General features: G+C 35.6%; 4 protein-coding genes and 1 long non-coding RNA gene across 10 annotated transcripts; 3 read left to right on the top strand and 2 right to left on the bottom strand.

The window, feature by feature from the left end:
- Positions 1-42: 42 nt before the first annotated feature.
- Positions 43-8,296, top strand: LOC111469041 (protein ZGRF1). 5 transcript variants are annotated; one of them, XM_023114263.1, is made up of 13 exons: positions 43-337; positions 625-859; positions 981-1,049; positions 1,253-1,327; positions 5,000-5,097; positions 5,589-5,832; positions 5,992-6,089; positions 6,699-6,834; positions 6,932-7,042; positions 7,355-7,594; positions 7,677-7,714; positions 7,807-7,945; positions 8,058-8,296. In XM_023114263.1, the coding sequence occupies exons 1-13, from the start codon at positions 233-235 to the stop codon at positions 8,090-8,092; spliced, it is 1,623 nt and encodes a 540-aa protein (XP_022970031.1). In that variant the 5' UTR covers positions 43-232; the 3' UTR covers positions 8,093-8,296. The 5 variants fall into 5 exon arrangements, with proteins under 5 accessions (XP_022970031.1, XP_022970028.1, XP_022970029.1 ...); XM_023114260.1 differs by having other exon boundaries at positions 7,798-7,945; XM_023114261.1 differs by having other exon boundaries at positions 7,798-7,993; positions 8,113-8,296.
- Positions 8,297-9,123: 827 nt separating this feature from the next.
- LOC111469094 (30S ribosomal protein S6 alpha, chloroplastic-like) lies at positions 9,124-12,167 on the top strand. Its single transcript, XM_023114333.1, has 2 exons — positions 9,124-9,592; positions 11,733-12,167. The coding sequence occupies exons 1-2, from the start codon at positions 9,239-9,241 to the stop codon at positions 11,970-11,972; spliced, it is 594 nt and encodes a 197-aa protein (XP_022970101.1). The 5' UTR covers positions 9,124-9,238; the 3' UTR covers positions 11,973-12,167.
- A 1,749-nt stretch (positions 12,168-13,916) lies between these two features.
- On the top strand, positions 13,917-17,120 carry LOC111469090 (probable E3 ubiquitin-protein ligase RHA4A). Its single transcript, XM_023114330.1, has 3 exons — positions 13,917-14,977; positions 15,191-15,279; positions 16,485-17,120. The coding sequence occupies exons 1-3, from the start codon at positions 14,738-14,740 to the stop codon at positions 16,798-16,800; spliced, it is 645 nt and encodes a 214-aa protein (XP_022970098.1). The 5' UTR covers positions 13,917-14,737; the 3' UTR covers positions 16,801-17,120.
- LOC111469112 lies at positions 16,182-16,678 on the bottom strand. Its single transcript, XR_002714818.1, has 2 exons — positions 16,587-16,678; positions 16,182-16,439 (listed from the first exon to the last, which is right to left on the bottom strand). It is a non-coding gene; the product is annotated as an uncharacterized LOC111469112 (long non-coding RNA).
- Positions 17,121-17,206: 86 nt separating the features above from the next.
- LOC111469022 (auxin response factor 9-like) lies at positions 17,207-23,038 on the bottom strand. 2 transcript variants are annotated; one of them, XM_023114233.1, is made up of 15 exons: positions 22,893-23,038; positions 22,591-22,699; positions 22,384-22,499; positions 22,040-22,135; positions 21,682-21,738; positions 21,424-21,576; positions 21,244-21,328; positions 20,966-21,056; positions 19,471-19,635; positions 19,280-19,393; positions 19,112-19,184; positions 18,883-19,027; positions 18,127-18,743; positions 17,829-18,016; positions 17,207-17,737 (listed from the first exon to the last, which is right to left on the bottom strand). In XM_023114233.1, exons 2-15 carry the CDS (start codon positions 22,640-22,642, stop codon positions 17,602-17,604), a joined length of 2,088 nt encoding a protein of 695 aa, XP_022970001.1. In that variant the 5' UTR covers positions 22,643-22,699; positions 22,893-23,038; the 3' UTR covers positions 17,207-17,601. The 2 variants fall into 2 exon arrangements, with proteins under 2 accessions (XP_022970001.1, XP_022970002.1); XM_023114234.1 differs by lacking the exons at positions 22,384-22,499; positions 22,591-22,699; positions 22,893-23,038 and adding an exon at positions 22,225-22,335.
- Positions 23,039-27,921: the final 4,883 nt, after the last annotated feature.

The raw sequence follows: 27,921 nt of genomic DNA, 5'->3' as shown, positions 1-27,921 counted from the left end.
AACAAAATCGCTATTGAACGCTTAGGTAAACCGATCAGAAAATAGGATGTAATTTCTCGATATGAAATCATAGAGCGCGGTCAGTAGTGCCATTTTTTTGTCCGATGGAGAATTTCCCGCCAGAAGAAATTCCTCGGCGAAATTCCACTCCGTTCGTTATAATTGCAAGATATGATCTCGGTCGGCGAGTTTGATTTTCATTTGAGAAACTGAGAGAGAAGAGGCTGAGGCAATGGCAGAAATGAATCGATGGAAGGTGACCTATACTAAGCACCTCAAGCAGAGGCGCAAAGTTTATCACGATGGCTTCTTAGACGTCCACCGTTCCAGCAATAAGGTTTCTATTTCTTTCACTCTCTTACTTCACTGTACATATTTTGTTTGGGCTCGTAGATGTGTAGTTCTGTAAGTATGGAATTAACTAACATTAGTGGCGCTAAATCTTAGAGTTGAATGTAGAGATTTAGAAGCTTATTCATTGAAGTGATTATAGTTGGTAGAATTTCTGAGATGTGATTCGGGAGTTAGGTGTATGTGATTCGGGAGTTGGTTTTACAAATTTGGATTTTCTCATTCTAATTGTTAGACTAGTCGATTTGTTCTAATGGCTAGATTGACACACAGACAATGCTCTATGATGAGTGCGAGAAGCTCCTCGAATGCAGGATCTTAAAGCAAGAAGAAGTAGTTTGCTCTGGCGAAACGCTTATATTCAACAGTTACCTTGTTGAGATTGACACTCCTCTGGGAGATAATAAGCCGGAGTCTGGTCTGAATTTCCAAGCAGGTCATGATGAGATATCTGAAAAATCGGGTGTGTTGCGAGGGAAGAACTTCAGAAATAACTCTGTTTGCTTTGGTAATGAGTCTTCTTGTCCCTCCTTGGTTCAATTTTTAATTCTTTCCAAATAGTGATCATGTGATTGAGTTCATTTGTCTAACGGATTAGAGTATGATTATTATTTTACTCTTGTTTGTAGAAAATAAAGCTAGTGCAGAGAAGAATAAAACTCGGCCCACTCTCAGCCCTTCATGTAAAATAATCAGAGGTAACCTGCATTATTTGACAACTATGCCGTGTATGTTGTTGCTTCTCTTCCAATTGCTTAATTCAAAGCGGGCTTAGTCATAACTTGGGTTAAAGAAGTAACCTGACTGGTGATTACCATTTATTTCGCATGTCCTCTCATTATGCGTGTACCAACGTGCTTTCAAATTAGGTTGTCACACTGTCATTCCTTTTACATTACAGAATTTAAAAAGAGCAGATTGAAGTGCTATGGATCGCCACAAACTAGTCCAGACACTAGACAAACAGAGGAGACAGGTTGGTTCATGACTTCCTGGGTTGTTAAATCTTCACTATCTTTTTTTCGTGGGGAGGGGGGCAATTGTGCAATGGTTTGTGGAGCATAATGTTGATGACTATGAGTCCTGCCTTCTTGAGAAAACAATATATCTGAAATATGAGAAAGTGCTTTATTTTCACTTGCCATTTCAGTATAAATAGGCAAGAGTACACTCTATAACTAAACTATAAGTGAACAGTAACGAACAGAAAAACTACAGGAACAAAAATTGAGTATGAGTAACTCTCCCCAAAGCTTACGAGCTTGAACTTCAGACATCAAAATGTATTGCTGACAGTGCAGATGCTGGAAGATGAAAAACTCAAAGCTGACGAGCAAGCACTGGAGCTGTGTGGGATGAACTGAATTTGGGGGGAGATAGCTGACGCTGGGGTTATCGGTCCAAGGAGCAAAAGTGAAAGGATACACGGCTCGATAATCAAAGCTTGTTACCAAATAACTTTGGAAGTAGAATTGCAGAACTCCTACACTCAGCCTTAGATCTAGTTATAGAAATAGGTGTTGTTTCTCTGAACTCCAGGTAACCTAATTACCTCCCTCGAATATATAGAAGCCTAGCCAAGGGTAGACTGCAACTGGAAGGCCTTGGATTTAGAATTAAGAAAATAACAGAAAGGGAGAAAACGTATGAAAAAAATACTTCTATCAGTGATAAGAGATGGTTGTTGGAGGAGATATGAACTGGACCCCATGATTCAGAGTACACAAGATCGAGGAGCCATGTAAAGTGATCATGTGGAAGAAAAAGGTAATTCGTGACTCTTTCCTTGGTTGTCAACGACGATAACAGGGGAAATGTATCATGTGAAAAGGAAATGCTACAAGAGTTTAAAATTAGCCTTTTGATACTCTATGTAGGATGGCCTAGCCTTTTGTGCCATGCAAAATAAATATGAAGTATTTATTTTTAAAAAATGATTTGAACGAGCATTAGAAACAAGCGCATTTTGCAGTACAATTGAAGATGGATGGAGTGGGAAATTGTATAGTCGTACACAAACTATTCCTTTGACTGAGAAGATGATGCTTTGTGGTGATTGAAATAAAAAAGATCGGCATGCAAAGTCCCATGAAGTAGATGTTAGGAATAGCGACTCCAGTCATACTTCTACAATTATGATATTATCCACTTTGGATATAAGTTTGCAGGAATTTGCTCTTTGTTCCACTCAATAGACCTCATACCAATGGAGATAGTTGTCCTAAGTTATATACCCATGATTTCCCCCTTATCTAGCCAACGTGAAACTTTATATACATTCTCAACAATCCTCCCCTTGAACAAAGTACCATCGAGCCTCCCTTCAAATAGTCATTTATCTATCTAGCACTCTTATCCAAGTCAATTGCTCTTTTTCAAAGCACACTGCTAGCCTGATAGAGCCCAACTGTGGATCTCAACCATAACTATATTTTTTTGAGGCTCACAACTTCTTTGTTTGACCTCCCAAGGATGGTATGGAATGACTAACTTAGGGATGTGACTTTGATACCCATGGTTAGGAATAATGACCCTCCACATGTTTTCACAATTGTCCACTTTGGACATAAACTCACGTGACTTTGATTTTAGTTTCACCCAAAAAGTCTCATCTCAATGGAGATAGTCGTCTTAACTTATATGCCCATGATTTTCCCCTTATCTAACCAATATGCATGTCGGTTGCATTCCCAACCGTAGAACTTTTCCAGTTCTTGATCCTTTCACAGCACAAATATGTGGATGAATTTTAAAAAGATATCATTATTTTTAGCCGATTAACTATAAAGAAGATATTTTTTGATTTGTGGAGTGAAAAAGATTTTGAAGTTCGCAAATATGGGAAGTATCGACATCATTCAGATCAGCTCGAATTGCCTTGCCTATAAGACTTCTGAAAAACTTGAACTCTCCATTGGATTGCTGTAAGATGAGAGATCAGCCGTTGCTACCGTAGTATGTAATAATGAATAAAAATTTGTATAACGGTTGTTCTGTCTTGGGTTGAAATTACTTGTGAATCCAAAAGTTTCTGATCGAAGAAATAGTATTGTTTTTGGACCATGTCACCAAATGTACCTCAAAGTTGATACTGAGGTTTCGTTCCTCCTTTTTCTTGTCTAAAGCGCGAGCTCTGAATGCATTGAATTCTGAGTAAATGGACCGTATTTGACCTTTGACCATTATCTCCAACAATTGAGCCATCAGTAGTTTTTTCTGCCAGGACTGGACTTTCGATTTTGAGGTAATGACAGAATCGACAGCAATATGATTGGTCTAAAGACAGAAGCTTTGTTTTTTGCAAGATGCTCCATCTTGAGTTCTTTCTTCTAATTTTCTGATTGGTTCTCATACTGCGTAGTTTTTCGAGTACTTCTCATAACGAAGATTTGCTGAACTTGCCAGATTTCTAGTGCAGTGTTGTAGTCAGTCAGTCGAGAAAGAATCGATTCAGATATCATGGATGACACAGCCAGGGGTACCAGAAGCTTCCCTTGCTGTTAACACTATGAATATTTTGGATTTATCTGTAAGATAGCATGAGAGGACGAAGAAGCATTGCCAATTGCAGTATACTGTCAACGTATCCTTTAAGATATGACCCTTGGATTACTTCTAGGATTTGATCTTCCCACGTCAAGTAATTTTCTTTGTTTGGATTCACGTTGATGAGTTGACTGACTGGCATATCCAAATTTTAAACTGGTAAAGAATTGATGCTGTGCCAGCATCTGAAGATGTGGGCCTCAAGGCAGCCATCTGCTCACTGTACTGTACCCTGTTGGCAGCAAGCCTTTAATAGCCTGATACCATCTTGAGGAAACAATGTATTTGAAATATGTGGAAGAACTCTATAACTTACTTCACTCCAGTTTTGATGGAACAAGTTTGTTGAATAAGACTTTTAGATCTAAATTATCCAAGAACTCCAAAGACGATAGGAATCAATCTAGGGAAAATTTTGGAATGGATTATCTTGATGTTCAAAATCAAGAGTAAAGAAAATTCGTGATTCGAAATACTACACAAGATAACTTGATCAGGACTACTTGAATGACTCTAACATACAAATCTAAAGACAAGAAATGCAAAGGAACAAACTCATTGCTTAAGAAGCGTAATACACAATTTTCATTTTAATATCTAAAATATTCATGCTAAAGCATCAACAAGAATGACTATTTGTAACCTAAAAAATAAACTTTAGTGCAACCTATGGCCAATTGAAAGGTTGTAACTCTCATGCCCATCAATACCATAATGACCACTAGTTGATTGTAACTTCAAACCTTAAAAATACCCTAAAGTTGAAAAAAATACAACAAAACCTCCCTAAATCCAAACTTGTATGGTACAATCTTGTCATCCACCACAAAATTTTTGTGGCATGATTAAGGCACCTTATTTCGTTCAATTATGGTACACGATATATTAAATAGCTAACTATAGAGTGTAACTAAGGCACGTCTACAAAACAAATTCATTAACACCAGTAACTAAAATTAACTTCTTTGACTAATGTACTATTTAAGCATACTTGGATTTCCCAAAGTGTCAATCATTATGCAGCTACCAATTTCTTTCATTCTGTCTTGATCTGTTTCTTGTGTTGTCTATATTCACATGATTAACCATATGATGTTTGTAGAGTGGCAGGTCCTTTACACCTCAAATATTACTCAGAAAGCTAAGAAGTATCATGATGGTTTCTTGAAACTTCTTATTTGTGGATCCCTCGGGAGGCAGGTTAACATCTTGGTTGTTTCTTAAATTCTCTGGTTTACCACGCCTACCATACTTCTTGATTATTTCTTTAACTATTCAATTTTTTATCTTTATATCTTCTACTCAACTTTGATATATATTAGAATCTTTTTCCAACGATGTATGTTATCATGATGAAGTATTAATCAATTGTAAGGTAGGCCAAGAGATTGAGAGGAATAATAGAATTTTTCGGGAGGTCAAGGGATTGGTGAGGTTTGGGAAGTGGCTAGGTTTAATGCCTTCTTATGGGCATTAGTCTCTAGACATTATGATCTTGGTTTTGTTCGTTTGGATTGGCGTCCTTTTATATGATTAAGGTTAGACTCCCTTTTTGTTGGTTTTTTTTTTTTTTTGTATGCCTTTATCATTCTTCTCATTGAAAGAGCAGTTTCTTACCAGGGAAAAAAAAAAAAAAAAAAATCAATTGAAAGGTAAAGTTTGTGCCCATGGCTCTCGTGGTCTTTCTGCAGGTCATGCTCTTTGATGAAAACAGGAAACTATTGGATAGCAGATTTATGAAGAAAGATGAAAGAGTAAAATCTGGAGAATCAATAGCCTTTGATGCTCATTTAGTAGATATTGGAGAATGTGAAAGGGAACATAAGCCTCCAAAAATTCCTGTAAGTCAAGGTAGCAGTTTTGGAGACAGGGGAACCAGGGTACTGCATGAACCGAAAAAATGTTTCAGTGAAAATGAAATATCAACTGGAAAAGGTCAGGTTTTTTTTGCTACATTAATTTCTACCACATAATGATTGTAGTTGACATTTGTCAGCGTTGTTCATCTTTTTCCTCCTTCGGCCATAAGGTTTCATGAAGTTTGTTTTCCTCCCGCTGTGCTTCTACTTAGGCACGTGTAGTGTTTTAGTGCAGAATGGCATGTTTTGTACACAAGTCAGATAACTCAGAAGTCGAAGAAATATCACAATGGGATCATCAAAATTTCCTCCTCTGGTTCTCACCATATGCAGGTTAATTTACTTTGTATTAAACATCATGTTACCTGCTTTCTTTTTGCAGTTGCACTAAAATACAATTCCGTCATCTCCCTCTCCGTCCCAGAGAAGAATTTAAATTTGAATACATTATATGAGTTTCATTTTTCAACTTTCAATTGTTTGCATAAAGCCAAACGGCATTTTTGATGCCACGGCTGAAGATAGATACATGCCTAAAGGTGCAAACAAGATTGTTGAAAAAGAACATCAGAACTACTGATGATTTACTCTAACAATAGGTAGTTTACCAGAAAGTTTCAGCTTTTATCAATTGATTGATCACTTCTGGGACATGCTGGTCATTATCCAGTACTGATAATTGAGTAGCTGGCTGATTATCAAGAAAAAAAGAGTTATCAGATTTTACCGTTAATATTTGAAATGCTAGAGTTGTCGGATGACTACGAACTTCAAGTTTAGTTTGCATATCAGATATACAAGAAAACTGGAAGATTTAGGAATATTAACATATTAACCAGGGTTTTATTATTTATTATTTTAATATGTTACTAATGCAATTCTATGAATTGCAAGGGTTTTTTATTTTCTTTTTTATTAGATTAACTCTTGCATTTAATTCAGGTTACTTTACTGAATGAAGACAGAATTATATTAAGCAGTAAACACATCAGTTTATCTAAAAAATTGGGGATGGGGGAGATACTTGAGCTTCCAAAGTACTTGGTGGAGATTGGTGAGGCATGTGAAAATGTTAAAGGTCCGATCCTTATGTTAGATTTTAGTTTCTAAGCCAATGTTCGTATGGCTATCTAATAATTTTTCTGCCTTGCTATGCGACCTCTGGTCTTATGCAGTAGAGCTCGCTAACAGAGATTTTGATATAAGAAAAGACGCCAGCTTTTGCATTTCTGGTGAAGATGAAAAGGGATCGGCCAGAGCGACTATGAAAAAGTCTTTGCGGGATGGTTTGTGAATGCTTACTTGATAGTTCTTCTAAACTCTTTTGTCCAGTTTGATAACAAGTTAGTTTTTTTTATTTTGTGCTTTTGAAAATGAAGCATATAAACACTACTCTTACATATAGTTTTCATGCTTTGTCACTCGAAAATTTGAAAACTGAAAAAAAGTAGTTTTAAAAATTTTGATTTGGTTTTTGAAATTTGGTTTAGAATTCAAATGGCATAATTTGAAAGACAGAATAAAATGGTTTTCGAACTAGGCCATGTTTGTGTTCTGTTGGTTATAAACTAACTACTTATTTGTTTTATATCATGCAGCCCATGAAATATTGTCCATTCTTCAAAGGCCGAAGGCTAGAGTGAGCCTTTCTTCTGGTCAATCCGATAAAAATATTAGCGTATCAGTTTCGTCATCTAAGGTTCCTGAACCTTCCCTTGCGACGGAGGCATTGGATCTTCCTATGGATGAACGATCTCATCAAAAACCAAGCGAAAACCTGGACACGAGAGAGTCAACTAAGAATGCAGAAAGCAACCAATCCTTTGCTCTAACTCAATGTGATCTCGTGCAAATTAAACTTAATTTAATTCTAAGTTCGTCATGTCAAATTATAGACTTATTTAATCTTTGATGCTGCAGCAACATTGACAGAACTCGAAATTGGACACTCCAACCAGGTGCGGTCAAATTTCTCTTCGATATCTCCTTTGAATGTGCATTAGATACTCTAGTTTTATTCCTTTCCCAAATGTTTGCGTAGCTTCTTCAGACAGAGTATGTGGAGGCCGAAAGTAGTTCTCTCAGAGATACAATTTCTTGGACGCAAGGTACAAGTCAATTTGCTGCTTGTAAACTTGTTAATGATGAAGGGAAAATGTGCGAGGAGATCACATATGAAAGAGAAACAGGTACATGCCCAAGTTTTGATCTTGGAATTTGAGCTGGCCAATTCAAAGGTTAGAGAAACTGCATTTAATCTGTTTTCGCTATATTTTGAAATTTTTCCTTTGGGTATTTTAGTGCATCCTCTGTCTATCAAGTTTCAATTGGTTTGAGCATGCAAATGCATTACTAGGCCTGTAGTTGATGAGCCCAGAAGTTGTCTCCTTAGGAGTTGCAGAGTTCTTTGTCTTCTGCTCGAGTATCATTTTCCAACATGCGCCTATATTTTCACTATTCAAAGATTGATCTCTCAAGTTTGTATATGAACCCATTTGGATTAGGCTGAGAAAAAAGAGTTCAAACATATTATTGAGCTAGATACATCATTCCTATATTTTATACAAAATACCGAGATAAAAATTTTAAATTTTTTAGTCAATTAAACGCAAAATTGAAAGTTTAAAAATTTAATACACTTAAATGTTTATTGACCAAGAGATAAATTTTTTTAGTTCATTGATTAAATTTATAATTTTATCTTCTAAACATTTTCTTTTTCGACTTAAGAATAGTTTAACTAGTTTAAAACATATATTTTTCGTTCTAACCCTCATATTTCTCCTTTCAACTTTCATCTATTACTAAGGTTTTATTATTATTTTTTTATGATGCAAGAAAATATGATTGGTCCAATTTATAAAATGAGTGGATTATAAGTTTATTTGGCTCGAGTTAGAGGTGATAAATGAAAATAATTAAAAAAAAAAAAATACATCTCTCCTAACTTTAGTCTTTTTTTTTATTATTTTTTTATTTTTATATCGACTAATTTTAGAAACAAAATTAAAAAGGGTGGATTTTAGGGCTTCCAACTTTACCGATAACAAAACTCCTAATTTAATCTATGATAAAATCAACAAATTTTAACATAGTTTTAGAAAATAAACATACATAAACTATTACTTTTTTTATGGGTGAAACAATATTTAAGAAAAAAAAATCAATTTTGACTCGTAAATTTGTTAGGTTGTATCAATGACGCCTCTATATTTACATAAACATTGCCATTGAACCCAAAACTTCTAAAAGATAGTAATTTTACTGTTTAATGATATGGTTTTTTTTTTTTTTTTTTTCCCAAAATTTATTTATTTAAATTTACGAACTTTGAAGAAGTAATTTTTAATGTGGTATTTGGTTCCGTCCTGAATGTTCTATTATCCATATCTACTCTCATTTCAACGATTCCGCTATGCCATCGCGTTGTCGCCACTGAATTCCGAGTGTGCCTCTACAGCAGAGCTCGCCCAGAGATTGTAATGGCTTTCACTTCCACTCTCATCACCGCCTCTTCTTCTTCAACCTCTCTTCTCTTCCCCTTTGCCCTCACACCCTCCAAACCCCTCTTTCCTCCCAACCGAATCGCCCCTTCTTTGGGTCTCGGATTGTCCGTGAAAGCCCAGACTCTTGAATTTTCAGGTTCCTTCTTCGAAGGTGGATTTGGGGCTGAGGATGAGCCGCCGGCCCCTCCGGGGACAGGATTCGCCGATGCCCTTGAAGATAAGGAGGAGCCTCAGTGTCCTCCTGGTCTTCGAAAGTACGAGACCATGGTGATTCTGAGGCCTGATATGTCTGAAGATGAAAGACTCGCTCTCACCCAGAAGTACGAAGAGGTAATGGCATTTGAATTGTTGGTCTCTTCCCTTTCCCCTAATTTATCTTTGGTTTCTGTGGAAAACTGAATGCTTTTTAGTCTAGTTTCATTTCATTCAGTGTGTTATTGTGTTTAAATTGGTTTGAAGATCACATGCTCTTTCTGGCCTTCCTAAGCAATGAGGTGGGAGAATGGGAACAGAATTCCACCTTCCTTCGGTATCCAGCATCTTTGCTGGCAGTACCTCTTCGGATCTCAGCTTACTCACTGACACATCGCTCGGTGTATAGCTTTGATTCTATTTGTAATAGTCTAAATCCACCACTAGCAAATATTGTCCTTTTTCGATCTTTTTTTCAAAGCTTTTAAAATGTGTCTGTTAGGGAGAGATTTCCGTATGCTTGCATAAAAATGTTTTTAGCGTGTATGGAGAGCAGTTGCCTTTATGGAATGCTGTGGCAGAATTCTAATGTAGGAGTTAATGTAGGAGTTTTGCTGTCGGCTCTGTTTCATTGGAGACGGTATGACAGGGGTCTTATGAGTCTAGGTTTGTGTAATATTTAGTAGTAAATATTTTCCATTTTGACCCGTTTGTTTTGGTCTGTTACATATCGCTATCAACTTCACGGTTAAAAAATGCGTCTGCTAGGAAGAGGTTTCCACACTCTTATAAAAAATACTTCGTTTTCCACTCCAATCGATGTGGGATCTCACAATCCACTCCCTTGAGGGCCAAGCGTCCTTGTCCTTGTCCTTGTCTATTTGTAATAGCTCAAACCCACCACAAGCAGTTATTGTCCATTTTTGTCTGTTGCGTATCGTCATTAGTCTTACCATCGTAAAAATGCTTCATTTACTTTTCCATTGGAATCTATATTTTAAACACTTTGGTTTGGTCTTTTGATCTCCTGTCAAACAAATTTACTTCATAAACCAACTTTTAGTGCTTGGAAAACAGTGTAGTATTAAACAGCTTTGATGTGGAGGGCACTAGCTAGGACAGTGACAGCGTTGAGACCAATGTTTATGAGAGAACATTCAAGAAAGGCAGGAAAGAAAGGAAAGTCACCAAGCATTTTTGGAGGAAGAGTTGCCTGATCCGAATAGCAACATAGCATAGTTGCCTGATCCGAATAGCAACGTAGCATAGTTGCCTGAATGGACAATTTATTTCTCATAGGGAGCTGTTTGCTTGTTATATTCTTTATAAGTATGCATTCGTGATTTTTAACTTAGCTATATCAATAGAATCCTCAAATATCGAACAAATAAGTTGTGAGTCTCAAAGATGTATCAAAAGTGACTAAAGTGTCGAACAAAGAGTGTACTTTATTCGAGGGTTTCAGAGAAGAAGCCAAGTCTTGATTAAGGTGTAACGGCCCAAACCCACCGCTAGCATATACTGTCTTCTTTGGGCTTTCCCTTTTCGGCCTTTCCCTCAAAGTTTTTAAAACGTGTCGGCTAGGGCAAGGTTTCCACACCCTTATAAAAGTGTTTCATTCTCCTCCTCAACCGATGTGGGATCTCACAATCCACCCCCCCTTTTGGGGCCCAGCGTCCTCGCTGACACTCGTTCCCTTCTCCAATTTATGTAGGACCCCTCAATCCACCCTCTTCGAGGCCCAACATTCTTGCTGGCACACCGCCTCGTGTCCACCCTCCGGCTCAGCCTTCTCACTGACACATCGTCTGATATCTGGTTCTGATATCATTTGTAACGGCCCAAGCCTACCGCTAGCAGATATTGTTCTCTTTGGGCTTTCCCTTTCAGGATTCCCCCTCAAGGTTTTTAAAAACGCGTCTGTTAGGGAGAGGTTTCCACATCCTTATAAAGAACGTTTCTCCTCTCCAATCAATATAGGATCTCACATAGGGGAGGCTCTATGATGTACGTTGTTCGAGGGGAGGATTGATCATGGGTTCATGAGTAAGGAATACATCTCCATTAGCATGAGGCCTCTTGGAGAAACCAAAAGCAAAGCCATGAGAGCTTATACTCAAAGTGGACAATATCATATCATTGTGGAGATTCGTGATTCTTAACAAGTAATTTAAACGATATATATAAGCAATCATTGGTGGGTAAGAATCAAGCTAGTTTCGTTTTGTTTTCGTTTTGTTTTCAGCATAGTGTTTGATAAGAATGGGTCATTTTGCAGTTGCTTGTTGCTGGTGGTGGCATGTATGTGGAAGTATTCAACAGAGGGCTCGTTCCACTAGCATATAGCATCAAAAAGAAGAACAAAGCTGGTGAAACCAACACTTACATGGATGGCATCAACCTCCTCTTCACCTACTTCACAAAACCGGAATCGATGAGAGTTCTCGAGGCTGTGCTTCAAGCAGACGACGATGTCATTCGATCAATGAGTTTCAAGGTAAGGAATCGAAAATACTAAATCTTGCCATCTGACACTGTAAATCAAATTTCTTGGTGTTTCACATCATGTTTTGTACAATTTGATTCAAAGCAATGGGAAAAAGATGTGTAGTTGCTGTTTGTGCTTATCCTTTTCAGATTGAGTGCTGCTATTGTGACAACTCTATGGCCATTTAGCCTTTATCCATAACCATCTGATTGCTGTTCTTTTTAATCCCCGAACGCTTCAAATGCTCTGAATAGGATTTTTGCGGGTTTGTGTAGTAAAGTCTTGTACATGTCCTCCTTTTAGTCTTAGTACAATCTTTAGTGAATATAGTAATATACTGGAACGAGAATGAAACTTTTCTGAACGTCCTAATCGCAATCATTGAGAAACGAAAAAGTTTTCAATGAAACATTTGTGGATAATGATTAAAAAATGACCCGAGACTGAAATAGAGTAAGATTAGACGTTGATCTTTCATAGCTGGAAAAGTCACTCTGACTATGAACCACTATGAACCATTTTTTTAATGATCCACCAACTATTGTCCTGATCTATCGATCAACCAACATTCTCCTTAAAAGTGCTTAAAGAAACAGAGAAAAATACGAACATAGAGTAGAATTTCAGAGCTGTTTTTCTTTTAACTTTTTCTAAGTTGTGATCCAATAAAGGATTAAAGTTAACGATATTGTTAAGAGTTGAAATTATTAATTAAAAATGAGTGATTGTGAAAGGAATAAACTTATTTATTTCTTAGTTGAGAAAAAAATAATATATTTTTTTTTTACCCTTTTAAATGAAAGTCATTTGAAGATTTTATTTATTGTAAGAAAACCAATTTATAAAATAGAAAAGTATTCTGAAAACAATCTTCAAACGAACTTTGGTAACACATCAAATGTTTTTTTCAATGATGAGAAGTTCAGACTCTAAATATCACTTTATGATAATGCTTTGAACATATTCTTTCCTTTATCTTTTTCATTATTTTTTTGTTAAAGATTTTTATTTTAATAATAAATAAAATAGAAAAAAATGCAACTCAACCCGAACATAATTTAATTGTTGAAATACTAATTATTGTCTCAAAAGCTCGATGTTTCGATCTCATTCTCGTTCAAATCAAAATAATGTAATTTTTATTCGGTTCAAAACTTAATTCAAATTTTTAACTTGTAATATGCTTAAACAATTATATTAAGACCTCAATAATAAAGAAATCGTAAAATGTACGTCGTAAAATGTACAGAAGACTACAAAAATTAAACAATTATATTAAGACCTCAATAATAAAGAAATCGTAAAATGTACGGAAGACGTCGTAAAATGTACAGAAGACTACAAAAATCGACGTGAATATAATTAAACAATTCAACCATTATTGATATCTAAAAGTTCAAACTTCACTTAAATTAGTATTATATATACATACATACATATACATATTCCTTAATTTTAAATGCTACTTAATAAAAAATTTCATTGCAAAAGAGGTATATTTATAGAAACTAAAACAAATATATCAATATCCATAGTAATCGATATTTCAATAAATCTATAAATCAAACGGTCAATATTGATATTAAGAATTTATCAAATCTCATATATCTTTTATAAATGCACAAAATTAACTAGCTTGGAAGCAAAAACTACTTGATTATGAACTTAAATAATTCTTATACTTCCTTTTTATTTATAGAAATTTCTATTGATATCCATATTATTGTGTCCATATATCAGAAAAATTGAAATCTTAACATCAATATTTTAATCTCTGTTTGAATTTTATTGAATAATTATTTCAAATTTGTTATTGGTCCTTGTATTTTTAAAAATTTTAATTTAGTTTATGAACTTTCAAATCAAAATGAAGGTCCTTGTACTTGTACTTACGAAAATGAAATTTTGTTTCCTGTACAATTAAAAACTTAATTACATCTCATTCTAAATAGGAGCAAGTATCGAGTAATCAAAATCATCAATTATCAACTCAAAGGATTTCAAAAGTCCGTAGTTGGATTCTAGTTGAACTTCCAACCCTTCATCACTTAATTATTCCAACTTCCAACCTCTCATCACAGAAGAAAAGTAAGAAAAGAACAGGAACCAAAAGAGAGAAGAAAAACATCACATGCAGTGGCAACAGGGAATGAATTAACACACTGTTTGCTGATGGGACAAATTGAGGGACAACCTTAATGTTATGTAATAAAATTGTGTACTGGGTAACGTGTTCAAGTTGAATTTGAACCGAACCAGAACCCAATTTGCTGTCAATTATGAGGTTGTTTCCTTTTCTTCTTTTTTCCTTCCTAAAGGTGGGTAGAACCCATTTTGACCTTCTAACCAAACTGCTTTACATCTGAAGTTACAATGATTTGTAAGAAAAGAACCCATCTTTCTCAAGCAGAAACAAGGAAGATGGTTTGGCTTATGGCTTATGGCTTATGGCTTATGGAAGTAAGCTTTTGGAAGATTCAAACATGGGGGCCTCAGTGCTTGGTGAAAACAGAGCCCTCTGCTCTGCTACTAACTCAGTGGAGGGTTGTGGCCATGTCCCATCATCAAAAAGAACCCTCCAAATGGCCTTAATTTGCTTATATTTTCTTGACAAAGTGACATTATTTTAACAAATCCCCTCTCCTTTTCTGACCTTAAATTCAAACAAGCTTCTCCATTCTCTCTCTTTCTCTGTATAGGCAAAGACAGAAGCTCTCTTTCTTTCTTTCTTTCTTTCTTTCTGATTTGGCTCGAGTTTTTGGGTTTGATCTTTATAAGTTTATTGCTTTGCTCTGATGGGTCAGCCTCAAACTCCAGCCCCTCCTCATCTTTATCCTCAAGCACTTCAACTTAAGCTTTATCAGGCCTTCATATTCTCCATTCCCATCCTCTTCTCCATTATTCTCTTCCTTCTTTTCTACTTGTTTTATCTCAAGAGAAGGGCTTCCTCTCTCTCTTCTTCTTCTTCTTCTTCTTCTTCTTTTCCCCCAATACTTCCAACTACTTCCAATACACTCACTCTCTACGTTACCACTGTAAGCAAAACTCCTCTGTTTCTTCATCTTCCTAGTTTGCTGTCTTTTTCTTATTCTGGGTGTTTCCATTTCTGTAATTTACTTTTGGGGTCAGAGAATCTAAGGAAGATTTGAAGCTTTAGCATTCATCTTTTTTCCTTTTTTGGAAATGGGTGTTTGATTTGCAGTGATTTTGTGCCATTTTTCTTCATCTCACTGATCTTAATTGTACAGGCTTGTCAAGTGGACTTGAAGGCTGATAATCCCGTAGACAAACTTCCTAAGATCCTATTCAATGAAGAGCTAAGGACCAGAGATTCTCTGTAAGTGTCATCATTTCTGATCGTTAAAAGATCTGTGGCCCTCTGAGTTTCTTTACTGAATTTACAAAAGATACCACAAAGATAACAGGAATGGAATACTTTTTTCTTCTTTATATTCGTTAAAGTATTCAGGATAGAAATCAATAGGTGCACCTACTAAAGTTAAGTAAAGGAAGCGATAGCGGATTCTAGATTATATCAGTTGGGTAAGCTAGATTGGGATTCTAAAAAAATCTCCATGAATTCTTCTATGCAAGAGACGTCCTCAGGTGGTTTAGTGATGTCTCCAACAGTTTTACTTGATCTCCAGATCGAATAATTTGTGTGTATCGAGATATCTCTACGACTCATTAGAATAGAAACTAATGTGTTAGAAAGAGATAAAAGGGGACAAAAATACAGAACAGTCAAGAGATAGAGATGGAAGGTTTAGTGACTTAAATAGGGAGCACACATAACATAACAAACAATGATAAAGCTAAATGCTAAACAGATTTTTTTTTTTTTCAATTTCTGTTGATTTTTTTAGATTACTGTTCTTTTGAAGGATTGGAATCTCTTATGACATCCTCTCTTTAATTTCTCAAAAGTGGGTTTAAACTTTTTGGTTCTACAAGTTACTTTTGTTTTTGTCTTCTTTTGTTTGAAAGGAGTTATTTGTAGAACCTTAGGCCGACAAAATTGATATTGAAGATGAAGGGCATGTTTGGTTCTTTTTTGTACATAGTAATTATGTTTCAATATTCTTTTATTACTTTAGTAAATTAATAATAGTTTGTAATTTAAATCCTAGTTTTAAGCACTCCTACGAGGATGGCCTTGTTTGTTTGTATCTTTTAAACCTTTATTTCTCTTCACAAGGATTGAACTTTTTGTTTATAAACCTAAATTTCTCAAATAGATATTATAAAGGCCAACATGAATAGAAATTACATAATTATTGAACTAAAAGCATAAATCTAGAGTTAGAACATCGTTTCAACAAATGTATAGTATGAAAATTAGAACTTTCAAACTTAAGAAAAGTGCATGTCCATTACCGTGGAGTATAGTTGAGGTTGGCCCCTTCTTGCAATTAAACGTCTCCAATTTGGGGGGAGAGATTGATATTTGAAGTCAACCTTATATTGCCTTAGGATGTGTGGGGTTGAAAATGAGCACTGAAACAAAAAAAAAAAGTAATGATTTTCTTATCCATTTAACAGGTGTTGCGTCTGCCTAGGAGAATTCGAGATAAAAGAGGAATTGTTGCAAGTCCCATCATGTAAACATGTGTTTCATATTGACTGCATGAATCACTGGCTCACCTCCAACTCAACTTGTCCTCTCTGTAGATGCTCAGTCATCCCAACAACCAGGTGTTTTGATCTGCCGGTTGTGGTGTCTCCCCCACCCCCGCCATCGGCTGGCTCATCGGAGCCTCCCCCGACTTCCGACCAGACTGCAGAGATGAGATCATATTCACTCCTACATCCGCAGCTGCAACAACAACAGGAAGGATCAAGTCAGAGTATATGCTAAAGGTATTGATCCAACACTGCTGGTTGAAATGGACTAATAACTCAAAAGAGTGACTCCCATGGAGGGAGAACCAGTTGTCCTCCATATTCATACACAAACATATATATATATTAACAAGCTTTTTGCAACCTCCCACTGTAATTGATAGCAGCTAGCCAGGCATTGTGATCTTCAGACAGCCAAAACAGTCCTGTTAGAGATCAGAATGTAAAGAGCTATTACTTGAACATTGCCAACTAGAACACTTCCTGTCTCCCCTCTTCATTGCATTAACCACTGAATATGAAAAGTAAGGAAATAAAGGATTCTATTGTTGAGTTTGTGGGGCATATGGCTTAAACATCTCATGCAGGTAACTTAAAACACGAGTTATACTTGAACGAAAGAGGATTTGCATTTGAATGCGTTCAAATTCAATGCTTCCAGTCTTCTGCCTAGTTGAATAAAATGATCGAAGTGCAGACAATACATATATTTACATTGATCAGGAAAGAAAGAAGAAGGCTCACACAAACTCATCCCCTTCCCAGAAACCAAACGCCACTGATAAAATGCATTATTACACCGAACATCCAGTCGAACTCCTTCGGCAACTACTGAGACTTTCATGTTATTAAAATCCAGTTTGGCTTGTAATCGACTCTAAAAAACGTACCGTCACATAAACAGCCCTTCATTTGCCCTGGCTTTCAATTTCATATTTTATTATCGACCTAGAACCAAAACAAGCTCTAACAAAACAAACAAACATGGGAAAGACATCGGAAGTGGAGTTTAAATGATAAAAATTAAGTTCCTATCTCAAACTGCAGGGGAGTCGAGGATTACGGCAGCCCCTTCGACTTCTATTGACGTCAGCTGCTTGCTTCCTGAGCTCATCTTTTTCACTTGCTCCCTAGAGCATATAAAAATTCTTCTCACCATGTTACAAAATTCTCTGCGAAAGATGGAAAACAAAGGAATAAGTGGAAGCAAGGACTATGAGAAGAATCATGTAGATTGAACCAGTAGTATCTAATTGTACTCACTCCCATGGGTCGTCTCCAACAAGCATCATATCCCCTTCATCGTCAGTATATACAATCTCCCACTTATCACGAGCACACAGCTGACCCCTAACATCAAACATCTTCTCAAGCTCATCTATTAGTTGGTCATAGCCTTCTAAGATGGTTAAATCCACTGCCCTACCCACGGCCATCCCATGCATGTGAACCTTTCGACACAATTGGACATCAAACAAAAGTAAAACAATAATTCCCTACTTAGTTCTTGAACACAAAATTCTTTACAACTAAATTGAGCGAACAAATTTAACTTCTGCACCTTGGTGCGGCTTCTAGTGTTAGCTGAGCTACTTTGATTGCTTTGAGTCTCCTTCAGAGATGCTTGTAATGGTTCTGATTTTCTTTCTACAGAGACCTCCAAGTTGTCAGATTTTGGATCGGACTGAGCTACTGACAAGGTACTGCTGCGCCCGTCTGTGTCACTAGACACACTGCTTGGTTGATAAGATGCTTTCTCAGCAGGAAGTTTAGCCAAATGATTGAGATCAATACCAAACAATCTACAAGTAGCTACTGTTTCTCCTTTCCTCCCATTTTCAGTGGAATCAAGTATTTGTTCATCACGTAACTTAACCAAATGAGAGGTTGAAGGTCCTGACAGAAAAGACCAACCACAGCCAGGGACAGTTTTATAATCCTGGGCCATGTCATTTACTGGGTGTTTATGACTATTGGATTGGGTAGAAGATAGCCAGGTCCCATCAGCCTGTGTTCTTGATACACATGTCCTGTTACTGATAGCATCTGTCTCTCTGTGGTGACACAATTCATTATTTTCACCTTTTCTGCTTTCAGCTGCATTACTGGACTGTTTACCATCATGTGACTCTGCCAATCCAGAATCCCAAAGTGCTGGCTTAGGCAAATCAGCACCATCTACAGTTCAATTAGAAACCAAGAATAAAATAGAAGCTGGAATACAAATTGGACCGACTGATCCAGTGACTCGCACATATGTCTATAAGGAAAAGAGACCAGATAAAAGACAACAGAGAGCAGAAAGAAACCGTCACACCATGAGCTGGAGTTGATTGTCGAGGCCTTTTGTTTTTTGAAATCGGTTGAGATAGACCTGTGACTGCTGAAGACGTGAGTGGTTCTATATCCCAAGGCGATACCCTGTCGGGTCTTAGAATAGATGTTTGTTCATCCCATTGAACCTGGAAACAATTAAATTAAGTAAATAATTCAAAAGGGATTTTAAAATGATATTCCCGGTGGGAATTGGGTTCACGGCAGCTCACTCTTAGTGATCTCCAACTTGAATTAGGCCAATGAGGTGAAATATCTGTAGCTCCAATAATAGTTCCTGAAAACCTAAGAAGTCAAAAAGAAGAAGAAAAAAAAAACATCAAGAGATAAAACTCAAAACATCTCGAACATTCTAGTAATTTTATTATTTATTTCACTACCTTCTCTCCGGAGAATCCTCTCCCTCAAAACTCATGTTGAATCTCATGCCAACAGAAAATTTGTTATTGACTGCTTCCAAGTATTTATTCAGACTTATTATGAACTGACAAGTCCTGATTTAAAGGAGAAAAGGGTTTCAGTCCGCTTCAATGAGTATATAATTGACTTCAGAGTTAAAATCCTGAGTTACCTAGGTTTATAATAGACTACAAAGCGGGTTTGAGTTGTAACAGCATGAGACGCAGTTGCTAGCACTCCTAGGTGCATGCTCTGACTTGATATCACAGATGATGGCATGCTGCTCTGCTGTCGAGCACGGCGCCTCACCCCAACATGCAACTCTCCATTGTCTCCCCTATTCAAGCAACTCTCACGTAAATTAAAGCTTGTACAACCAGAGAAATTAAACACAGATTATAGTTCACATGATGATACATTAGGTTTTAAAGGTCTAATAAAAATACAGATACCCTAACCACTCATAACCTACGAGTTAAATACTTATGCAACTCCAGTATCAAGTCATGTTCGTAACTAGCTTAAGTTGGCAATCTATGTTTTCATAAAACTCTTGCAACATTTGAATGTTTAATCCTTGGGGATGGCTTGCAGAGGGCTCTAGAATAATGGTAAAAAATCAATCACTGTGCTGCATTCTCATAATCACACCAGATACTGCTTGCTGCTGTTCTTTGTTTAGTGAATGCAGGATCTGACTCAAGCAAAAATATCACTGCTAAATAAGTAATACCCGTGAACATCTTCATTATTAGCAGATGTGTTTGCTCATGCATGAGGCCTTAGAGGATCTTCATTCAAACAAACAACAGTTTACGAGATCAAACAATACGTGTGCTTCACATATTACGTCTTTTTGGTTAAATTACAACTTTAGCTCATGAACATACATATTAGTGTCAAATAGGTCCATGAACTTTCAATCTGTGTCTAACAAGTTTTTGAACTTTAAAAATTATCTAATAAGCTCCTAAACTTTCTATTTGTCTAGCAAGTCTTTGAGCTTTCAATTTTGTTTATTTGAACCTTGACCCATTCAACATTTCTTAATATTCACGAACTTTCTAGATATAAATGGAAAGATGATTAACATCCTATTAGACACAAAGATCAATTTTATTCTCAAAGATTCATTAATTTTAAAAAAAGTTGAACATATCAGCAACTTTTAAGATACAAAATTTCAAGTTTAAGGACCTATTAGGCACAAACATGAAAGTTAAAGGAACTAAACTTGTAATTAAACAATTTTTTTTCTATCACTAAAGAGTCCATAGCATACAATATTACAAGGAGAAAACCGCATACAATATTAAGCTTAAGATAATTTGTAGTTGCAATGTAGGTTGGAAACTTGAGTAACAGTCGAAGCATTTTGAGTATGTTGAGCAGTCTAAAAATCCAAACCCCGTAACTTCATATAGTAGATTTATGCTAGACTAGGTCCTTCAGTTTTTTCCCAGTGAGGCTTAGGTTTTCCACATAACATTGCTTTGTTAACCCTATCTCTTTCTGTCTCTCTGTCTGTTCATGTGCCTCAAAGTTATGTATTTGATTAAAGTTCAAAACCTCTCTGTCCATGTTTGAAGTTAACACAGTCTGATTCTCGCACATAAAAACGCAATGGACAGGGTGGATGAGGAAGAGACGATAGATAAAACTGTTACCTCAAGAATACAAAGGAATCCCCAGCAGATAATCTCTTAGAAGTAACAAATGTACTCCACCCAGTTGTTAACAGATGCCTTCGTGGCTGACCTGATCATGTAATAAAGAAAATTTTATTGGCAAAGCAGACGGGATAACCAAACTTTCACCCTTTTCATAAAAGGGGATCGCTTAATGCAATAAGCCAAATAACATATGATTAAGCAAATTACATAGATCAATGACTAAAGAAAAATCTCTGTATATAAGATCTATAAATGATTAGATAATGCATTACCTCTGAAAATATGCTTGAATCGCCACTCGTATCCATGAAGATCCTTGGCTACCAGATCCTGAGTTGGGGTAGCCTGAGTCATGTCCTGGAAAAAAATTCAGAACGGAAATTAAGAAGACTGAAACTGAGAGAGAGAGAGCAAAAACATCTCTTGTAGGAGGAATAAAAAGCAAGTCTCACCAAAGGCGGTAGGCACTCAGTAGCATGTTTTCGGAGGACAGAAAACCCACCATGAGTGCTGGTATCAGAAGCAGTTAAAACCTTGCAGAACGAATGAACAACTGGTCTAGCTGGTTCAGGAGGACATGGATCTAGGCTGTTAGGCTCATTTTGCTGCAGATATACACCAGAAATGAAACCGGTTGTCATGCAGAAAAACAATTTCCAATTTGACAGGCCAAATTTTCATCAATAATCAAAATTTGGAACAACTCTTACATTTGATTCCGGCATCAAAGCTATTTGTGCATAAACCTCATCCGATTCATGATCTGCCTACGAGTACGGAGGAAAATAATAAATAAAAACACAATACTTTATTCATTAACTGATACATGAAGTTGAATGTTAAAAAATGTGAAGCATGCGAAAGTGAATGAACCAATACCAATACTTGAAATCTTAAAAAGGTACAACAAAGCTTAGCAGGTCAGATATTCTGGGAAGGGACAAAAATGAAGAACGAAATAAGAAGGATTTAAGCGGCACTTCTGCCTAGATTCCCCAATCTCAGCACAAAACTTAAAATGAAATAAGCAGAAATAACAAAGCAACTTCAGATGATAAAAAGTAGTACCAGCAGCTCAATATGAATTACACGACAGAGAATCTTCGAGGAAAGATTACACAGAGGAATTCTCTTATTCAGCTCCAGATTCGTTGATGCCTCTAACTACAATCCAGAAGAAATGTTATAATCCCAATTCAAAACCACGCATACTGCATAATGATTCAGAAATTGAAATACAACAGACAGATTACAATATTCAACGCCCATAAATCAACCAACATGCTAACTTCTATCTTCCCCATGAATCACGCTTTTCGGAAACAAATTCCAAGGAATCAACACAAAACAAGAACCGATCTGAAACAAAAACAAAAAAGAAGGAAAAAAGAACAGAAAAACATTAGACAGACTTGTTCCATATGCCCCTGAGGGAAATAGAAGACTCTCTCATCAACGCGGGGCACATCAACCAGTGGACCTGCACAAGCTCTCCATAGCTCCGTGTACAGATCATTTCTTCCACTACCTATCAAGAAACCACTGATCTTAAACACAGAGCAAACACCGACATATTTCCCCAATAAGAACAAAAAAAATCCAAGATTAAGCAAATTTACCTTGAGTCGAAACACAAGATTGCGTATACGAATCTCCTCCATTGCAAGCCATCGTCAAGCTCCCAAGTGAAACAGCAACCAAAAATCAATGCAACTCAAAACAACGCTCCTGAAAACACTCACGATCAGAACCAATCATGAGCCACAAACCAAACACTCACTCCAATTCCGTCCTCCAGAGAAAGAGATAAAAAGAGATTCAGCGACAAAGACCTCCGACGTTTCCCATTTCCCCAACAAATAGTCAAAGGCTCAAAACAAAAGAACAGCAACTACAACGAAATTAAACCATCAAAACAAACCTGAAACTCCTTCGTCACGGCACCAGTGATAGAAACCGCTCGAAAATCAACCGCCGATTCTCTCTGTCGCTCGTCGGGGGAGAAAAACGCCGTCACAAAAAAGAAAAAAAAAAAAAAGGAATCGCGATATGGCTTGGCGCGCGTCCTATTATACGGGAACTAGCTCTGCTGCCCGAACTGTGAACCTGCAGTGGGCTCTAAACTCAACCATGGTTCGATTGTAACCGTAGAAGATGATTAATATGACGGCGTGATAGACGGAAAGAAGTGGGGAAGAGAAGAAAGAAAGACGTAGAAATGAGAAACTAACGACGTTAGATGACTGGGTAAATAGTACGGCATCGGCATGCGTGTTGTTTGGGTAACGGAAGACATAAGGTGTTAGCGGCGTCACCGTTAAGTAACGTCCCTTTCGTTGTCTGCTTCGTAGCAGGCAACATGGTTGGCTCGAGTTAACCAGGCAGAATATTTTATGATTTTTTTATTTTTTATTTTTTATTTTTAGGTACAGATATTCCATTTCGGGGTTAGGACCTTATATCATTGCAACGCTGACCTGGATAATACTCCTTTTTTTTTCTTTTTCTTTTTCTTTTTTAAAAATTGAGCATGCACGTTTTTAACAATTTTGAAATTAAATTAGGGTAACCAAAATTTTGAATTAATTAAAAAAATTGACAGGTCGGTATGACCTGTCCATACAATACAATAACGGGTCAGTAGTATTTACGTCTGCATTGATGTGAGATCACACGATCGATTAGATAAGAAAACGAAATATATTATTTAAAACAAGAAAATTTAAATAGCTAAAGGACGATGAGATGTTTTACCTAAATTAATATTAATATTAATATTGAAAAATTTGATGGAAGGTTAGTGGTGTGTTGGATGGCTGACGTAACGCTGACGTGGCAACCTTTATTGTCTTTTCTTTCCCATTAGACCCAAATACGAGACAGTTGGTCGGTCCTGATTATTCCACGTCAGCAGATTTTTCATAAAATGTTTTAATTAAATAAAAATAAATAGCCATTTCTTTAAAATATTATATAAATAATTGTTAAATTTTTTAGTGCGTTGAGAATGACCATTTAAAGTAATGTTTTAGGGAAAATATTTTTTAAACAAATTTAATGAAGTGCTTTTTAAAATATATATATATACTTTAGTTATTTTTTAAAACATTAAAATCATTTTTTTTTTATTATTGCCAAAGTCATTATCAAACTCACATTAAATGGACAATTTTTAATGACTTTATTAAAGCTATTAAAAATAAATAAATAGGGGTTAGTTAAAGATACAAGAAAGCTAGAAATTTAATTGGAAATTATAAATCTAAATTATTATTTTTAGTTTTCATATTTTAAATTTATATTTGTTTTTATTTTTTTTCGCTTTCCACCTCTTAAAAACATTTAATTTTTTTATTAATTCTTTAATTTTCAAACCTTAACTTAAATTTTGAAAATATTTTAATTAAGTAATATTTATAAGTATAGCTTTAAAAAATAATAATTTAGATTTATAATTTTGAAGGTAGAGATTAATTAAATTATACGAAGTTTCAATTTTATACGTGAAGTTTAAAATTTTGAAATTTGTCTGAAAATTATATTTTTTATTTAAAATAAAAGATGAAAATCGATGATGCATAAATTTTGTAATGGGTGACCAACTGTAGATGTTCATATGGTGCATGTGAATAAGAATAAAGTATGCTAAAATGACTCATATTGATGTTGCACGGGAATGTCAAAGCACTTAGATGTCAAATCCTTATCTGAATTCTAAACATGAGTAGTTCGATAAGGATACATGAACGAATCGATATACTTGTTATCTATATCAACATGAGGCTAAACTTCTTCAAACACGATGTCACGTCTCATTGATCATCGCGGTTCTCGACTATATGATTTTCATACTTTTACATCAATTTGAAACTTCATCAAAATAAGTTTGAATTCTTCATTGGATCAAACACAAGCTTATAACACTTTATTGGAGTTTACTATGTGATGTAGGCATATACCATGCCATAATAATTCTCACCGGACTCTACCGACCTACTTCGACACCTATTGGGCTTCTATCGACTTAACGATCACCTACTGGACATTACTTGCCATTATAACGCTTATCAAGATGACTCAGGCAAGTAACATACCAATCGAGAAGTATCAAGTTCTACTAATACTTCATGAATCGACTCATGAGTTAACTTCATGTTCGAGCATTCGAGTATTATCAAAGCATATATTGAGTCATTTATTCACATCTGTGACACTCGACACTATCCTTAGAATCTCATTTTCAAAGTAAAACACTCAAGACATTTGTGTTGGAACGCTCATCCATACCATGACACATGCATATGTCATCGGGTGACTCACTCGGCCACGAGACTCAACATCATATCTCCCCCAAGAGTACATTCTAAAGCATATTTGATCTAACGCCCACCCACATCAAAATGGCAAGGAGTTATACACGAATGTGGAATGTCTATTCAACGTTCGATCAACGCCAAGTTTGGCGAGTTTACATCTTGTAGTCATATAAACTTAACTAAAATTAAAAAACGAGACTCTAGTTTTCATTATTATGGCTCGGGCCCCATCTAACCCTCCATTAAGTTTGTCCCTAACACACCTAATGATACGGTTGCTCTTGTTCTTACTTGCATCTTAGCTCGATAATCTTGTACACTCTTATTAGTGTGTTGAATGATGCATCGTCCTCCTCAGTTGTATCATGACACTTACATAGCTCAAAGACCAACCCTAACGTGTTACCATTACGTGGGAGTCACTTTCTCGGTATCTACTCATTTTTCTCTCTCCCATATGAATATATATTATCATGTGAATAATGGGTTTAAGCTTGTTGGAAAAGAAAAGGAAAGTGTACGATGATTGGACATGTTATTATTTTGTAAGCAAACCCTCACGCGGAGACCAATTTGGTTGGTTGGTTGGTTGGTTGGTATGCCCTCTTTCTTTGTTCTTATTTGGATTCATTAATCTCCACAAACCTTTCTTCCTTTAGGACCACAACCATTTCTCTTCCTTTTAAACCTTTTTCCACCTTTTTCTTCCCTAACCAAATATGTTTTATTTAACGTTCACACGAATCCAAAACCCGACAAATCAGATTATCCAATCCAAACTACCTTAAAACATGTTTTATTTGAATGTTAGATTAAGTCAAAAAATTTGGTCGAGTTCATCTAAGATTATTATGAATATTAAGAATATTTGATATTTGTAACTAATGTCAGTGATGAATTCTAACCCATGAATATTTGATATTTGATTTTTTTTTATTACAGTTATTAATGTAACGTGTATAGTAGATGAGTAGATTTGTAAAAAATAATTAAAAAAACAAACAAACCGACAACTCAACCTAACCCAACATAAAAATAGATAGTTGGGATGGGTTGGGTTACGAGCTTTACTCCAGTTGTTTAGGTCACCGAAACAACCTATATACACTTCTAATTTAACTGAAGCGACCGTAAAATCCATGTGATTGGAAATGTGGGTTTTATAATATTATATTATAAAGTTGTGGTGAGTGGGATTTTGGTCCCAATTCTAAAAGTAATTAATGTTGGGGAAAATTATTGGTGGCCCAAACAAAAAAAACATATCAATCATTTTTGTTTTTAAAAAATAATATTACCGATAAATATCTAATTATACTATAAGAAATTATTAGCGACCATCACATTTAATAACTTTTTTATAATAAATTATAGTCGTTAATATTTAACTAAAATACACGAATTTAAAATAATATATAATTTAAATTATAAAGAACCCTTTTATTTTTTTTAAAATTAATTTTTACTTGAAATTTTGAACTTTTAATGTATTTATTTGACCATATATATTTTAATTAATTGATAAGATGAGTTATTTAGATTTCTTTTTTACTTAAAAAGAAAAAAGAAAACGTACGACCCATTAAACTTTTTTTTAACAAATATATAAATTCAATTCGAAAAAAATTATTATCTAGGTGGCAGCTGTCTGATGTCATGTGATTGGGAGAATAAAAAAATATTAAATCAATATATATATATTTATTGGGATAAATAATTAAAATCAATAGATGTTTTTTAAAATAAATTGAAGTTTAATTGAATTATCAATAATGGACAATCATTCAATAATCTTAAAGAATTAATTAAAGTTTGCACATGCCTCGACAGGGAATGAACGTTATTTATATTATCCATTTTGTAGACTAATAATAAACTACAGTTTTTATATATATATTTTTTCGTTAATTAAAAATAATTATTTATATATCTTATATTATATGTCTTAACTAGTTGAATTTATTCTATTCCTTTTTCAACTTAATTTATGAAAATATGGACAAAATTAATGAGCCCATTGGGCCAGCAGTTGGACATAGTCCAACTGTTTGGTTTTTTTTTCCGTCAGCTTCGAGCTCGATATGTCCTCCATTTGTTGTAGCGAGTACAAAGCTTTTAGAAACCGCTCTCACCAAAATCTTTGTCTCCTTCATCCTTGGCATTAACGATGCTTTCATCCATCATATGATCGTTGATACGAACGTCTACAATTAGTTCATTAAATTAATCGGCGTTCCTTTCTAGTGGTGATTGAAATAGAAACTTAATTGAGGGCGTTAGGGATCTTTATATAATGTGATATCTCACATTGGTTTGAGAAGAGGATGAAATATTTTTTATAAGAGTGTGGAAATCTCTCTCTAGCAAATGCATTTTAAAAACCTTAAGAAAAAACTCGAAAGAAAAAGTCAAAATAGGACATTATCTGATAACGGTGGGTTTGGGTTGTTACAAATGGTATCAGAGCCTGACATTAGGTGATGTGTCAGTAGAAACTGAGCTCTGAAGGGAGGTAGACATGAGGCGGTGTGCCAGTAAAGACGCTGGGCTCAAGGGAGGTGGGTTGTGAGATCTCATGTTGGTTGAGGAGGAAACGAAACATTCTTTACAAAGGTCTGAAAATCTCTCCCGAAC

The sequence above is a fragment of the Cucurbita maxima genome, unplaced genomic scaffold (assembly GCF_002738345.1).
Source record: "Cucurbita maxima cultivar Rimu unplaced genomic scaffold, Cmax_1.0 Cma_Scf00038, whole genome shotgun sequence".
In the NCBI taxonomy this organism is placed as follows: domain Eukaryota; kingdom Viridiplantae; phylum Streptophyta; class Magnoliopsida; order Cucurbitales; family Cucurbitaceae; genus Cucurbita; species Cucurbita maxima.
Note: the sequence above shows the minus strand (reverse complement) of the source record. Positions and strands in the feature narration are given on the sequence as shown.